The sequence below is a fragment of the Vidua chalybeata genome, chromosome Z (assembly GCF_026979565.1).
Source record: "Vidua chalybeata isolate OUT-0048 chromosome Z, bVidCha1 merged haplotype, whole genome shotgun sequence".
Classification (NCBI taxonomy): Eukaryota; Metazoa; Chordata; class Aves; order Passeriformes; family Viduidae; genus Vidua; species Vidua chalybeata.
In genome coordinates this window covers 15,970,998-15,986,882 of record NC_071570.1, presented here as the reverse complement: position 1 = coordinate 15,986,882, position 15,885 = coordinate 15,970,998, and the positions used below count along the sequence as shown (strand labels likewise).

Here is a 15,885-nt window from a genome sequence, read left to right as displayed (position 1 = left end):
CTGCTTTAGGAGAATGTATTTCTGTCCACTCTTCAGAGAGCAAATCCTTTGCCAATATCCATGTGAATGCATTGTAACTACCACAACCATCCACTCAAAGCATGCCCTTGCTCTTTTACCGAGAACTATGTCAATCACTACCAAAACACAGAGAGATAAACAAGAATTATCTAATGCCACTTGATGGGTACGAGTAGTTTACTATGATGGAATTATAGTTGGAAAGCAATTCATAACACAGTAGCTCTTGTACCCAGACTTGTAACATCATCTGGTGCACCTATGTTCCCCAAAGCTGATGGTTTTCGTCATAATCTTGTAGTATGTTTCCCAATGGAACTGCATTTATGACATGACTTCTTCCGCCAAGTATCTCCACAGTATTCCTCATTTGTTTAAAATATATCAGAAATATTCATATATCATCAACACCTAATTAATCTAATCCCAGTGGTTTAAATAGTGTTTCATCACAAACAGAGAGTTTGAATTTATTGCAAAGTGAAATATAGTCCAAAAGTACACTGGTAAAAAGGACTACTTCTGTCTTCTTTATGATCTTCTTGGGCTATAGAGAACTGAAAAAAGCAGAGAGTATTTACAACAGAAATTTTACACTTATCTTTTAAAGTGGTTCAGCACTTTCAAACTATGCCAAAGGGAATAAATAGTACTCAGTGGGTGATCTACCTTAAAGGGACACAACAAAGCAATTTTTTCAACATTGCTGGATATATTATACTCCAGAAGAGGACGCTCTTTATAGCCCCTTGCTATAAAGAACAAGGTCTTCACACAAAAGTGCACGGAAGTGCTGTTATTTGTTGTCAGTACGGTTAGATGGCTAAGAGAATAGATTGAGCATCAAAACAGCTCCTTCATATTTTTGATAACAAATAGCTCTAGAGCTGTTAATCACTTAATACTTATCTTTACAAATGAATTAATTTTGAGAAGGACTAATTTTTAAGTCGCAATTCTTGAATGGATTTTTTTTGTGTTACATACTCCTAAAAACCTCATGATCACCCTGTAACTTTGACATTGTTCTGTGGATTTAATCATTGCACCTTCAATAACAAAGAGGAATATAAAAGCATGTGAAGATTTAGAAGTTCAAAATAAGGCAGTCATCCCCATAAAGCTTTGCCTAAAACTGAAACAACTAACATTGCTAGGAGTGGCAAAGGAAAGGAAATCCAAGACAAGAAGGATAAATTTGTCAATTACAGTTCCTTTAGTAATGGTACAGTGCAACAGCATCAACCAAAATACAGCTACTTGTACATAATACAAAAATAAAGTTTATACTGCGCTAGGAATTATGTATTGAGCTTAAAGAGCGATGTATAACATTTTCTCTTAAATAATACAGTCAGGTACACTCAGCCAAATGGAGGTACTAACACGCTCTCTTTGAAGACAAACACATAAAGAGCAGTTTCTTAGTTCAGTGTATCCATATATCATACCTCAGCTAGGATTTGTGAGCAAGCTAAGTCTTTCAAGTTTTCCATTTCTTTATCCACAGCACAGCAGTTCTACAATCAAATGGTGAGTTGAATTTTTGATAGTGGCATTTATTAGCAGATACAGAAAAGTATTATTCAGAACCAGCCTAAGGCACCATAGTTTCCACAACAGACCCAAGACATCACTGGCAAAAATCAATTTTAAAGGCAGCTACAAGTGTTTAGCTACAGTACCATGATTAATAACAATCGAATGTTGACAACATACTCTGTTGACTAGCGTGGCTTCTGTTTATTCTCTAGAAGTACTAGTAAAATATATTACTTTAATGTTACTACAATCTGAAGAATGCATAAATTCTTAGCAAAAAAAATTTCTCATTTTAATCTCTCCTTTTTAAAATTTCAATCATCAATCTTGCAAGACAATTCTTTCACAGACTTTTCAGAAATACATTTTGTAAAACATTATATAGTAAAAAGCCCAGTAAATTATTTCTCTTCTCCTTTAAAAGAAAGTAGATTGTCCCATGTCCCTCTCTCCCAAATGCATTGCATCTGCCTCTGCTATCAACACCACTGGCGAACAATTCATTTAAGCAAAATCAAGTTTCCTCCTGAAGTCCTAAAGAGCAAACGTGAGCCCTTTTCCCTAATAACAACCCATGAAACTGGCTAGAATTTAAACCAATATGAAGTGAAACTACCATCCTGACAGCACCTGCCACAAAGATCGAAACAGCTATCTTGCGAAAACTGTCTTAAATTCTAGAGTGAAAAGTAGGATTAGAATAGGACAATGAATAATTCATCAAATTTCACTACAGATATTGTGCGTTCCATATTGAACATCATAGTTCATGCAGAGAATCACACCTGAGACATATTTAAAGAAGTACTTTGAATTTCAGAATATGTCCAAGACACATCACAGAGTGATGTCGAAAAGTTATGATTGTGAGAGTCACTGTAGCTAACCTGCTTCCATTCACCAAGGGATAGAAAAAATTATCAGAAGAAAAGAAGACTAGGTATTGAATCACACATTACATAATTACTTCAGAGTATTTTTCAAATTACCATCCATCAACTCTCACTGACCTCCTTCCACTTATCTATCATAGAATAGTTAGGCTTGTAAGGGGCCTTCAGAGATCATCTAGTCCAACTCTCACTTGTATCCCCACATTTCAGAGTAGTACTGTCTGCAACTACTTATAAAAAATAAACAATATTCTTTATAGTGTTGATACATTATGTAACAAATCCCCAAAGGTTTTCATTTGTGTATTTATCTACTTGGTCTGCCAAAACCTTGGCTCTTACCTGCACTTAGTGCAGAGTGTTGATGAAATTTTTCTGTGCCTTACAATAATGCGAACCTTGAAGTCAGACATTTTATTGCCAGTGCAATAAAATTTTCCTATGAAAAATACCAGCAGCACATAAAATGTAAATTTGTGTCTCACTACATCTTTTCCTTTAAGGTGCAATGAGCAGAAGTCTTGTTATATTGTTTCTGCATCTTTTATGGTTGAATCTTAAAGTTTATCAGCTTTCACACTTTTACTTATTTTTTGAAATTAAGTGAAACACCTCTTCAGAATTAAACGCCACAAATCATGAGTTATTATATGTTCTGTCAAGTGTGAAGAAATACAGTTCAGATTCTAGCAACACAATGAGAAACAGCGATTTCTTTCATTTCAAATAAACTTAAAATAAATAATTTCAATTAAAGTAACAGCTTCAAACATAACAGCTGTGCAGCATATAATAAAAACAAGAACTATAGGGAATTAATCTTGCTATTGTTATCTAATCATATCTAACCACAGGAATTTTCTGAGTCAACCAATACCAACATTTTCTAAGCTAAAACTCAGATCTAAGAATGGCATAGAAAATGGGACAAGAACATTATGTTAAGAACAGACATTCTTCATTAAATGAGCTAACCACACCCCATGGTTACAATTAACATTGATCATGTTCTGAATGTTCTCAGATACCAATGACCCGGTAACATTACGATACATTGTACATTGCTTATCTATAATCACGTAGTACAGCCTTCTAGTTCTTTTGTATGACTGGGCTAATGATGACTTAGCCAAAGAAAACTGAAGTCTTGTATGGTTGTTCTGATCTCAGTCACATAACAGACCCGACACAGAAGTATCTATGACAGCAGTGCAAATACAAAAGCTCCATGACAAGAGAGAAAATAAGAAAAAAGAAAGACATTTTAAAAAGAAAAAAAAGAGGCTGTATGGTTTTTCTCAGTGATTGTTTACTATTTTGCCTTCTGGCAGATGAAAAAAGTTATCTTCTTTGAGTTTAAGATGTTCTGGTAGATCTAGCTGTCTTTTTGCTTCTTCAATGTCCTCCTGAATTGCTGAAATGAGCGCATCTGAAAAAGGTAAGAATAGGGATATTTAAAAGTTGAGTTTGTATCCTGAGCACAATAATAAGTGAAAATAAGGCACCACAAAATGTCAAACAACAGTCACAAAAGTAGAATATAACTATGACGTTTGAAAGGCAGAATTCTCTGCTTTTAAAATGTTTTTTTTTTTTAACATGCTAGAGCTGCATTTTTATCTGTTACCAGCACTATCATATTTGTTTGCCAAAAGACACATTAGCAGCTCTGTTTCAAAACTAACAAAACTGCATTTTAAGAAGAAATCAGTACACTTGACTTTTATGACAAGCCCAAGATTTTAACGTTACTCCTCAGACAAATGAAAGAAAAGTGCAGGTTTTTAGTGTGATACATAAGAAGATGTGGGGGTATATTTTTTTGGTTCTACATTACAAAAACACTTGACTGACATTTTAAAGGTCAACCAATTAAATCTCAGGATGGAAGGAGGTACAGTGAAGACAGAGAACTTGCATGAGCAAGGCAAAAAATAAACTAGCTTGAGGGAGACTTCCAATACTGACCTAAGGAATCAAAGTTTTTTTCCGGTCGAATGTATCCAGTTATGACTATACTAAGAATTTCTCCATAAAAGTCTTCTTTGAAGGTGTGGATAATGTGTGTTTCCTGAAGGAAGAGAAGTAAGCGGACAATTACTCTGAACTTAAGAGTTTATTTCCCTCTCTGTAAGCATGTAGGCCTAATATCCAACATTCAAATTCTCAAGAGATAAAAAATAAAAGGGACATTTAGTATAGTATGTATAATCCAAAATTAAAAGGCCGGGGCTTTAGTTTGTATTAGGAAGTAGAATTGCATTCTGCATGGAATTAAAAAAAATTACTTCCTTATAGAGTAAAAAGTGTTTAAAGAGAAAAGGAATGAAAAAAAACCCAACAAAAACAAAACCAAAACAACAAAAAGCCCCAAACAAAAAAAAAAAAAAAAAAAGACCCAACGAACCAATTAAAAAAAAAAACCCAAAACCCACACCCCCAGACATCAGGAGAAATGCTTCAAAGCTTCTCAGAGTTAAGATTTCCATGGCAGGAAATGTTAATGTTTTATCAACAAGTGGATACATTAAAATAACTCTGAAGATTTTGACAGAAGTAGTTGCCTCAAGGAGAGCTTTTACAACTATCTCCTAAGGGAACTGAATGATAAAATTGAAGAGCAAGTCCAGACTAAGACACAAACCTAACACTCAAAACTTTTTAATGCACATCTTGATCTCCAAAATAGGCCAACCCACAGCATCTACCAGCAGAGCTATCATTTGGGAAGCTTTTAACTGCTTGCTCAGAAAAGTTATCTGCAAAAAAAATTTTAAGTATAGATTTGCCTAAGAAAAACATTTAAAAGTAGAGATTCATGTACAAATAAAATTGTTTTTAACAAATAAAAGAGAGCTTTGCAAGACTCAGGAAAAGTACCAGCACCTGACAGCAAAAAACCCCACAGCTGTCACAGCTCAGAATTTAACTTCTCCATCCTTACATCCTTATATGCCTTCAAATATTTATTCTGTACATTAAGCTTCAGCATCTTATGTATCCATTTCCTCATTTAAGAGAAAAATTAATTAAAAATTCATTACAAATTACACTGCACCAACATCTCCTATCTGAAATTAATTGCAGAGAACAATAGATTACTAATATGTTCCAGCTTCTGCTAGGGTCTCATAACTAGTAAATTCAATGCATTTAAGTTAATAGTTAATCTGCTATCAGCAAGTCAAGCAACCATCATTTCAAGTACTATTATATTTTAATTTTGGAAGTAGTTAAGAAATGGTGGAATAGAAGAAGAAAAAACTTTATTCAACTTCCTCTGCATACTATTTGGTTACAGAGAGTATATTCTTTTCAGAATATAAATATTATATAGATAACAAATGCATTTCTAATGGTGCACAAATTTCTAGATACCATTCATCAATCAAATTCTGCGTATCTTGTTAAAATTCATCTTTTATTACAATAAAAATCCCACAAAAAGCAAGATTCTTACCACTGATTTCTTAATATTCTTATAGAAGGGATTCCATCCTATGCTCAAAACCATTTTATGCACATCTCCATTTCCAACACAGGCCCATCCATAGTATATACCAGTAGGGATATCAGATGGAAAGCTTTCAACTACTTGCTCAGAAAAGTTAGCTGTAAAAATTTTGTAAAGTGTGAGTGACTTTGTGTAAGTCAAGTATATAACAGGATCTTCAAATACTTAAAAGCCAAACTCTGCCTACATACTATTTACAAATATAGCACTGGTGGTGATAAGAATAATGAAACATACCATCGGCAAAGTATAAAACAGCTTCATAAAATTCAGTTACTGTGGCAATACCAGAGTTACTACATCTCCTACATACACACACAGACACACACACACTGTATTGTATAGTTTTCTTTCTCTTTTGCAGTAATAATTAATAAATACGTCACACATACAGCCAGAACACATTTCATTCTTAGGACAATTACCACAGATTTACCATGAGGAAAAATGAGAGGGGAAAAGTCAACTTTCTTCTGCACTATAAAATGGCATCTCAGAACTATTTATTAGTAAAATATTTACTGATGAAATAAACTATGTAGAAGCAAATGTAATCATTGTTTAATCATCTGTCAAGTTTTGCACAAGTTCATTTTCAGAGGCTTCTGTAGATTTGAGATTTCCTTTGAAAACTATATACTTACAGCAGAATAAAATTTCCTTTTGACTGAATTGAATCTTCTCTCAAAATTACTAACCTACCTCTATTTCCAAGCTGAATAGATCTCTGCATGCAAGATACCAAACTGATTTGAAAGAATAGATGGTTACCAAATTTTTATCAAAGCTCACAGATAGTTACAGCTTCCTTTCCCTGTTCCCTAATACAAACACATCATTTATAAACAACCAAGAGAAAAACATTAAACGTTCTCAGAAACAGATGTCAGAAATCCAGCACTAAAAGAGTGGTCTTACAAAGAGTCATGTCTGTTAGACGTAGTGCAGTATGACTATTAACTTCAGTGTCTGCTTAAGAAATGCCAAAATTCTCTTGCAGTATTCATCTGCCTGCATTTAGACAACTGAAACAGAGATAGGCAATAGGAAAATACATTCTCAGTAGGCCAAGCCCACCTGCGCTGTTTCAAACTCTGCTTTACTCCCCTTAAACTTTCTTCCTTGCAGCGATTCCCAATGCCTACTCCCTTTCCTATTCTTATCGGAGATTTATGCGAAGGGTTATTTTCCCAAGCTGCCACACCACTGCATCGAGAATGTGACACTTATCTACATCCTGTACATCGTGACGATCACGAGATGGGAAAAGGAACAAACATCAAGATTCAGGGAAACCTCTTTACAGGCTGGGGTGCAGGGAATAACACAAGGGAAGGTGCAAAACTCTGAGCAGGGTACGAGAGGGGCAAAAAAGGCGTCAGGAAAACACTAGTAGGAAAGAAGGCAAGGCCGTTCTCGGAAACAGCAAGCCATGACAAAAGCAGCTGTGCAGGGCAGCCGGGCGGCCGCCGAGGTCAGGCGAGCTTAGTCACAGCGCTGCCGCACCGCTGCTTGGCAGGAGCACGGCACGGCTCCGCTCGAGGGGCGCGACAGAGACCCCCGGAACCCCCGGCCCAGCACCTCGCCGGCGGGAGCGCTCCCGGGACTCGGCGCGGACCCCCAGCCCCACGGCTGGGCCCAGCCCCGCGAACACCCCGCCCGTGTTGTTCCGAGAAGATGTGCCCTCCGCGCCCGCTCACCGGTGGGGATGCCCAGCTCCTTGGAGCCCCTGCCGAAGCCCTTCACCACCTCCCCGCGGCAGAAGTACGGCAGGTTCCTCATGGCCCTGCCCTGAGTCGTCGGCGCCCCGGGCCCGCCGCGCCGCTCACCGCCTCCCACACGGGGCGCTACCAACGACAGGGGAGGAACCGCTGGAGCCTGCGAGCCACACAACGCTCCCGCGGCTGCTGCCCACCCTCCAGAGTGGACGTACCCGCGCCGCATGCCCAGTGTGCCCTCCTCGCCGGGGGACGGCCATCCCGGCCGCAGCGGGGCGGAGCTGCACGGCCATCCCGGCCGCAGCGGAGCGGGCGGAGCTGGATGGAGATTCCGGCCCAAAGGGACGGGCGGAGCTGGATGGAGATCCCCGCCACAGCGGGGCGGAGCTGTTCGGCCATCACGGCCGCAGCGGGGTGCTGTCACTCGCCAGGGTCGCCGCCGTGTGTGCTCCTGCCCGCCGCTTTCGTCACACTCGGCTCTCCGAGGGCAACTGGGTCTGGTTTCTTTGATGGAAACTGCAGTGACACCTGCGACTGCTGTACTCCACCTGCCACATCCAGACTCTCTTACCTGAAAGGCTGCACCCCGCGCCCATGCGTGTAGATAAGGATTGTTGCTCCCTTGGTATCCCTAGATTTGCCTTTTCGGTTAGAAAAGGCCAAATGCTTCAGTGCACAGCAGACATTCAGGAAAGCCGCGAGAACGGGTCTTTTTGTGACATGCTCCAGCGAGCTGCAATTCCTTGCTTAAAACAAAAACGAATCCAAACAACCAAACCTCAACAGCAAACTAAATTAAAACCAAACCAAAAACCCAAACCATTTTTACTCAACCTCTGCTTTTACCAACGTGCTCACGTCTCCCCTTCTGCCATTACCACCGCTAGTGCAGGCGTTTCCTTTGGAAAAAAAGCACCAAGACAGCAGTGCTCATTCTGTGTTCCCTCAAAGGAAAATGAAGGGTTACACGAGCATTTCTTTTCCTTCACTTCCTGTCTCCAGTTGCTCTTCATGTTGATAAAGCTTATTAATGTATTTAGATGATTAGCACTCTTTTTTTCTATTGCCCTGCCTGATCCAGCTTAAATAAATTTGAGATGGCATGAGTCCAAAATAGTATTCTGTGAAATATGTCCATAATCTTGGTAAATTACAGAACAGCCAGCCCACCAGCAGACAGTCTCTTTGTATCAGTGATACTATAGGCCATTTGAATTCTGGGGTCTCATTCGGCACTGCTGTGCTGCACATAAGCATACTTGTGTTTAAACACATAACTGTTATCGAGAAACACCATCCAGAAAATCCCTGAGGTGAATTGGCACTTTCTTTTTCCCCTCCCTTCTAGAACAGTTTATAATTTATAAATTTATAAGTTTGATATGAGCCATAAAAATATTTCAGGACTTACCTCTAATTTGGTTTGCTATTTTTTTAATGTGGAAAAGCAATGTGATTATCTATGGCTTGTTCTTGTATTTAATTGTATTCCAAGTAAATAACTTTTTAAAATTATAATTGTTTGGAGAAATGGGCTTATATATCATATAAAGTATGATTATATTATATATTATATAAAGCACATGGAAGCTGTGGACACAAGCTGTTTTATATAAGAAAGCAAAAAAAAATTCTAAGTGATTTTACTTCAAACTTTGCTCTTCTTTCCTTCTTTCATTTCTGTTGTTTCCCTGCCATCCTTTTCATGATAACATTTAAACTCATTACTTCATCTTGAGTACTTTGACAGTCTTAGGACTGTCTTAGGGAATAACCATATGTGTAGCTGGAACTTGCATTGGAATGGTGGTGGTATATCTGTAAAAAAAAAAAAGGAAGGTATCCTAAATATGCTGCTAGCAGGTCAATTCTGCTCTGTTGTCTCTGAGCGTGTTAGAAGGGATGTTTAAAGGTTTTGTAATGGAAGTGTCTTTGATATGAAGTCTTAAATCTTGAAGTCATTGCCTAGTTACTTAACTAATGACAGACCATTAACAGTTGACAGTGTGGCCGCACAGCCATTAGCACTGCTAGTTTATTTTAACTGAAAAGCAAGAAACGGAAACAAAACCCCTCTATTTTCTGGAATTAGTTTCCTCACGATATTTGTATTCAAGGCATACACGTTTGTGTTCTTCCCCCTCGTCCCCACGCTTTTTTTTTTTTTTTCTTTCTTTCTTTTTTTTTTTTTTTTTTTTTTTTAACGAATCCATCTTTTCAGAACAGATGTTGCTGTTCTTGTGATATCCACACGATGGCACGCAGTGACTTATTTTTGAGCGTCTGTAGGTTTGGGCAAAAGGTTTACAATCTCAATAACTGAGAAGACCTTGAGAATTACTAAATCAAGGAAGTATTTGTTTAAGAATTATGTGGTTAAGTAATTTCACAGAAGTCTTGCTGACGACTTCTATCTCATTCTCTCAAGCAGTTATAACATTAATAATTTTTATCAGTAATCATGATGGGCTGCCATGATCCAACTAAAATATTAGCAATCCTTCATACTATGTCCTCATTTTTCTTTTGTTATTAAGTATACTAGTTCATATTGGAGAGGGAGGATCTTAAGTAGAATTTAATTACTTCTACTGACATTTGTAGTAGTTAACTACTAAAATTTAGTAGAGTTAGTAGACATGTTTCTTCCAAAAACATCATCAAATTTTAGTGATGAACATATCTTCTAGCATTGTCAGTCGAAAGAAGAACTATTTGAGAGTTCCTATCTCCAGTGAGAAAACTCAGGTGCTATTTCCGGCAGCTAGGGAAGAACTTCTGTTCCCTACTTATGCTACTTTAGCTATAGTTATTGTCAGTGAAAAGTATTTTTCTTTTTTTCTAGAGCCACAGAAACCAGAACAGAGAGCACCTGTTATGTCACCTGTGTAGGGCCCATGTCAGGTTATATAACTGAACATAAGCTTTGAGGACTCATCAAACTAACCAACATTTAATGCAGAGTAGAACATACTCTGTTCATCTTGTTTTGCAGTAAAATATAAGATTTGTATCACATCACAAGCCTGTGCCAGAGTCCCTGTCTCTTACTACTGTGCTGCAAAAGCCTGCCTTCCTATGCAAGGCTTAAGGTGAGAGCAAGAATATCGTGTTTCCTTCACGTGGTGTGGAAAAATAGCAGAACCATATCTGCTGGATACTGGAGTATTTTAGGGCTGTCCCAGCCAAACTGGAAATTCTGGTTACACCAGGCTCAGTGAAATATTCAGGAGCTGACTCAGAAAAGAGTGACATGTAGTAAAACTAGTAGCATTTTAGCCAGTTCCTTGGAAGTTTCCATTCCCAGCATGACAAAACACTCATTGATTCAGGAGTTCAATTCAAGGACGCTCTGGCACTGCTTACTTTTACTATGCTGAAACCAGGTGATGAAATCACAGATATGTACAAAACACTCTTGCTAGAATGTCTAACAAATACCTGATTTGAAAATACTTTTTCTGTATTTTATTCTGGAATAGAAAACCACAGAAATTATTATTTTACTTTTTAAAAAAGTATCTTTATTTTTAGTAGTCTGAAGTTTTGTTCTAGTTGAATAGACCACTTTCTTCTAGGAAAAATACCTGCACATTAGTATGATGGTACTGAGACTGTGTTAGATTACAGTGAAGCAACAGGTACTATGAATGTCTGTTTAATAAGGCATAGCTGATATTATCTGCTGAACATCTGATAAGCACATAAAATTCTAAGAACTACCACTTGTATGTTAGTAAACTGTGTGTGAAAGACAAAATTGGTGCTTTTCAGATATTACAGAAATACTACATAAAACTGTAGAACTTGATGCTTTTTGAAAGTTTATGTCAATTCTCAAGAACTCCTCCAGCTTTTGAATCCCTGTTTTTCTCTCTGGTGTCTTTTCTCCACACCAAATCCTCAGTTAGCTCCTTGAAAAATACAAAGTGTTGCTTTCAGCTAGCTTCCCATTATCTCTTCACAGCATTGTATTGTGCCATGTGGTCATGCTTCATGTTTAGTGCTCAAAAAAAGCCTTTCAATGTCTTTTAAGTCCTTCCCTCTTTGTCCATTTTCCTAAAATGGTTTAATAAATGTCTCAGATTAAATATCTGTAATTAACTGATTAGGTTGGATTATAGGATGGCCATCTTAATGGCAGGTTTATTGTCACACATATTTTTTTTGCAGCCACAGTTGACCCAGATCAAAATGTTTGTGACTAGTCTGTCCCTTATTATAAAAGCAACATTCAGTTAATTGTTTGGCAAAATATTAGGGAGAATCTTACCTATAGAGACTTTTACAGCACATAAAAAATAATGCAGGGCAAGGAAGCTCAGGCAGCTTACCACCTTGAAGATAGCAAAATGAGATTCTGGTCCAAAGTATCTTGCATTTCTCAACAATCAACACAAATTGTTATCAGAAGTCTTGCAATGGAATGCAGAAGAACAGGACTGGGGATCTAGGTGAGAGGTTAGGAGATGTTTACTGTATTGTCATGATGTTTGCAGATGAATAGATGTTAGGCAACTTGGAAGTCAGTGTCAAGCTCTACTTCTGCAGACATGGTGTGCAAGAAACATAGGAAATGGCATGTAAGAAATGTGTTACAGGAAGTAACTGAGATAGATGAGATCTATTAAGAAAGTAATAAACAGTGGGACAGGCAATGAATTTTTCAGCTCATTACATTTAAGAAATATTAGGAATAACTTAATTACAGATTTTGGTGAATCTGCATAATATCTGTTTCTCATTAGTTGTAAAGCAAACAAATATTAGATACCACAATATTTTCTGACCTAGAACTTAATACAACTTGGCTCTTATTTTCTGCTTTTCATGGGGAAGAATAGAAGACAAAGGTGCTAAAGGTTTATAGAAAAAGGCAATCACTCAGAGGGAAAAGCCTGTTAGAAGGGCATAAGCTGAAGTGGGAATGAGTATGGAGATAAAAGGAGCAGATATTTGATGTTCATTAAGCTTCTTAAGTTTGGGAACACTTTACAAAAGAAAGTAAATCAATTTGTCAAAACTGTTTGTCTTTACTGCAGGAATTGGTTTCACAACAACATAAAGAACAAAAAGATTGAACCAGTGACCATGGAATTAATTAATGGAAATGCCATGAAGAACAGTAGTCTCTCAAAACCACTGGAGATGTATTGTCCCAGTGGTAGAATTCCCTTTTTTATGTCCAGGAATACTCTGCTTAGGCACTGACCTCTATTCTCTTTACAGAAGAGATTTTGTTAGTTTTCAGCCTACAAGGGATAAAAACTTTTCACTTACAGCAACATCAGAAAGAGCAGAAAATTAAAATTATTGTCGTAGTGACTGACATTGCAGGGGATGTAATGAAGGAAGTAGCTACAATGTTTTTCCTTGCATACTAATTATCATTTTCAAGATCATTTACTTCTTTCCTTCTCTGGGCTTGCTGTTCCAGCCTTTATCACAGAGTAAGCAACAGGTGAGCAAACAAGAAAGATTCTGATGAAAATTTCTCATTGCTAAAAGGAACCTGTAGTTTGCTAAAAGCAACCTCCTGCTGCCACCAATACGTGATGCATGTTCAAGGCACACCTGCATTTGTGACAGCACTGCCATCTGTATAACACAACTGCTCTTTCAATTGCAATCTTCTTAATATTGCCTATTGCAGAAATAGCCCTAATCATCACTTGTGTCTGCCACTGCAAAGAAATCCTTCTCTCTTCAAATATGCATTTGAGCGCAAACTCATGTTTTCTTAATACAGGAAGTATTTGCACAACAGCAGTGGAAAAGTGTTAGCCATAATTTTCTTGATTTTTGGGCTCCATCCCATCTGCCATGCACACAATCCCAGTAGTCCTGCAAGCAGCCTGTGCCAGACACAATGGTGCTGAGGACAGAAGAGTAAGGCTGCATCAGTCTCCCAAAAATTGCCTCAGTATGGGAGGCAATTGTCCTTGTCCTTGCTAGTAAGCCTAGCTGGGTGCTGCCCTACTCATTTTCCTAATCACACCAAAGCTATGAATACAAAAGGCATTTACAAAGAAGAATCCCAGAAGTAATACAAGGCTTGCTTGAATAACACAGCTGGTACTATTTGTTGCTAAATATGGTAGAAATATAATGCTGTGTGCTGCTTCTTCAATTTTTCCAGTTCAGTTGCATCCAAATGCAATGAAAACAACTTATTTTTCTCAGTTACAATTAAAATCATTCTTTTCCCCCACCACCCCTCAAAAAAAAAAAAAAACAAACAAAAAAAACCCCCAAAACAACAACAAAAAAACCACAAAAAAACAACACAAAAAACAACAAAAAAAAACCCCAACAAAAACAAAAAAAACAACAACAACAAAAAAACAAACAAACAAAAAAAAAAAAAAAAAAAAAAAAAAAACCCCACCAAAGCTCAGAATTGTTTTTGGACATCTCCTATTCCACTTACTTTCTCAAGGGTATCCTGAGCTGCACAGGTTCAAAACAAGTTATCTAAATCAGTACTAGCTTCAGGTGGAGATGTTCTAACCAGTTTTTCCACATTATTAATATCCCTACCTCCTGCACTTGGATAGCTTATTTTGCCCCACACTGTTTACCTTGGCAAAGAAATAGCAGTGGGAACCCATAATTTATGCTACAAAACAGGTTGAGCAGAAAATTCAGTGGAGCGTGCTTTACATAACAGAACAAATTACTCTCAAAACTAAATTTTTTCATAGCCATCATCAGTGTAGTATCAGACACATTTAATAAAAAGATTAATATAATCCTTCATTGCCTAAAAAATAAACCAGAGATTCATGAATGCTGTCAACCCTGTACTTGCACATGTACTTGGCAACCAAAATGTACTAACATGGAACAGATATTTTGAGATATTGCAAAACATTTACTGGTGAGTGAGAAAGGGCACCAAGTCCTGGGATGATTTGAATGACGATCTACTTCCTTCCTTATCAGCAGAGAAGAAATAGTATTTTCTCACAAGTGACTTCAACTATCATTAACTGTCTCTGTAGTTAAGTAAGGAAGTGGCACAAAAGTATTCAAAATGTTTTATCTGATGCAAGAATATTAAAAAAAACGAAAACAACTGAGCAAACTAACATAATCTTCTTTTAAGGACAAATCAAGCTGTGGAAGAGAATCCGTATAAACATCTGTTTTGATCCACACGTTTGTTTTTATGCCAAATATTTAATAAATGTTTACAACCCATAGTAGGCCTATAAAGTAGAATGTAATTTGCTGAATCTGTTGCTTTGGGAATAACTTAGATTCATAAAATGGTTTGGGCTGAAAGGGGCCTTAAAAATCCTCTAGTTCCAACCCCCAGCATGGGAGGGGACACCTTCCACTCGACCAGATTACTCAGAACCCCATCCAACCTGGCATTAAATACTTACAGGAATGAAGCATTCACAGCTTCTCTGGGCAACCTGTTTCAGCACCTCAGAAGCCTCACAGTAAGGAGTTACTTCTTTATATCTAATATATATCAACAGTTTAAAGCCATTACTCCCCATCCTATCACTAAATATTCCTGTTAAATCACTCATACCCTTTTTTATAAGCCTGTTTTAGTAATTGAAAGGCTATTCTTAGGTCTCCCCAGAGTCTTCTCTTCTCCAGCCTGATCAAACACCACCTCTCTCAGCCTGTCATTCACAGGAGAGATGCTGTAGCCCTTTGATCATCTAAGTGGCCCTTCCTTGCATTTGCTACAAAATGTCCTTATGTTGGGGGCCCCAGAGCTGGATGCAGCACTGCAAGTGGGGGGGTCTCATGAGAGTAGAGTAGGGGGGCAGAATCACCCCCCTTGCCCTGCTGGCATGCTGCTTTTGTTGTAGCCCAGGATACAGTTGGCTTTCTGGGCTGCAAGCACACATGGTTATGTATGTCACTTAAAGTTTCTTGTCAGTCAACACACCTAAGTTCTTCTCTGGGCTGCTGCCAATCCATTCTCCTCCCAGTCTATATTTGTGCTTAGAATTGCCCTGATCCAAGTGCAGGACATTGTGCTTGGCCTTGTTAAACTTCATAAGATTTGCATGAGCCCACCTCTCAAGCCTATCAAGGTCCCTCTGGATTGCATCCCCACCCTCCAGTGTGTTGACAACACCACATAGTTTGGTGTTGTCAGCAGACTTGCTGACTTAATACCAAATGACACAGAAGTTTGATACATTTGGAAAAATCTTTGAGAAGCTAT

General features: G+C 37.9%; 1 protein-coding gene across 1 annotated transcript; it reads right to left on the bottom strand.

Moving 5' to 3' along the window:
• Positions 1–1,214: 1,214 nt before the first annotated feature.
• RFK (riboflavin kinase) lies at positions 1,215–8,781 on the bottom strand. Its single transcript, XM_053932438.1, has 4 exons — positions 7,671–8,781; positions 5,917–6,068; positions 4,425–4,527; positions 1,215–3,885 (listed from the first exon to the last, which is right to left on the bottom strand). Exons 1-4 carry the CDS (start codon positions 7,912–7,914, stop codon positions 3,755–3,757), a joined length of 630 nt encoding a protein of 209 aa, XP_053788413.1. The 5' UTR covers positions 7,915–8,781; the 3' UTR covers positions 1,215–3,754.
• Positions 8,782–15,885: the final 7,104 nt, after the last annotated feature.

What these genes read in the sequence shown, in the direction of transcription:
- RFK (XM_053932438.1), bottom strand. Translation starts at nt 7,914, where the DNA reads ATGCGGCGCGGGTACGTCCACTCTGGAGGGTGGGCAGCAGCCGCGGGA. An exon ending in AGAATATTAAGAAATCAGTG is followed by an intron (nt 4,528 to 5,916) that starts GTAAGAATCTTG and finishes CTCTTCCTTCAG; the next exon opens with GAAACACACATTATCCACAC. An exon ending in AAAAAACTTTGATTCCTTAG is followed by an intron (nt 3,886 to 4,424) that starts GTCAGTATTGGA and finishes TACCTTTTTCAG; the next exon opens with ATGCGCTCATTTCAGCAATT.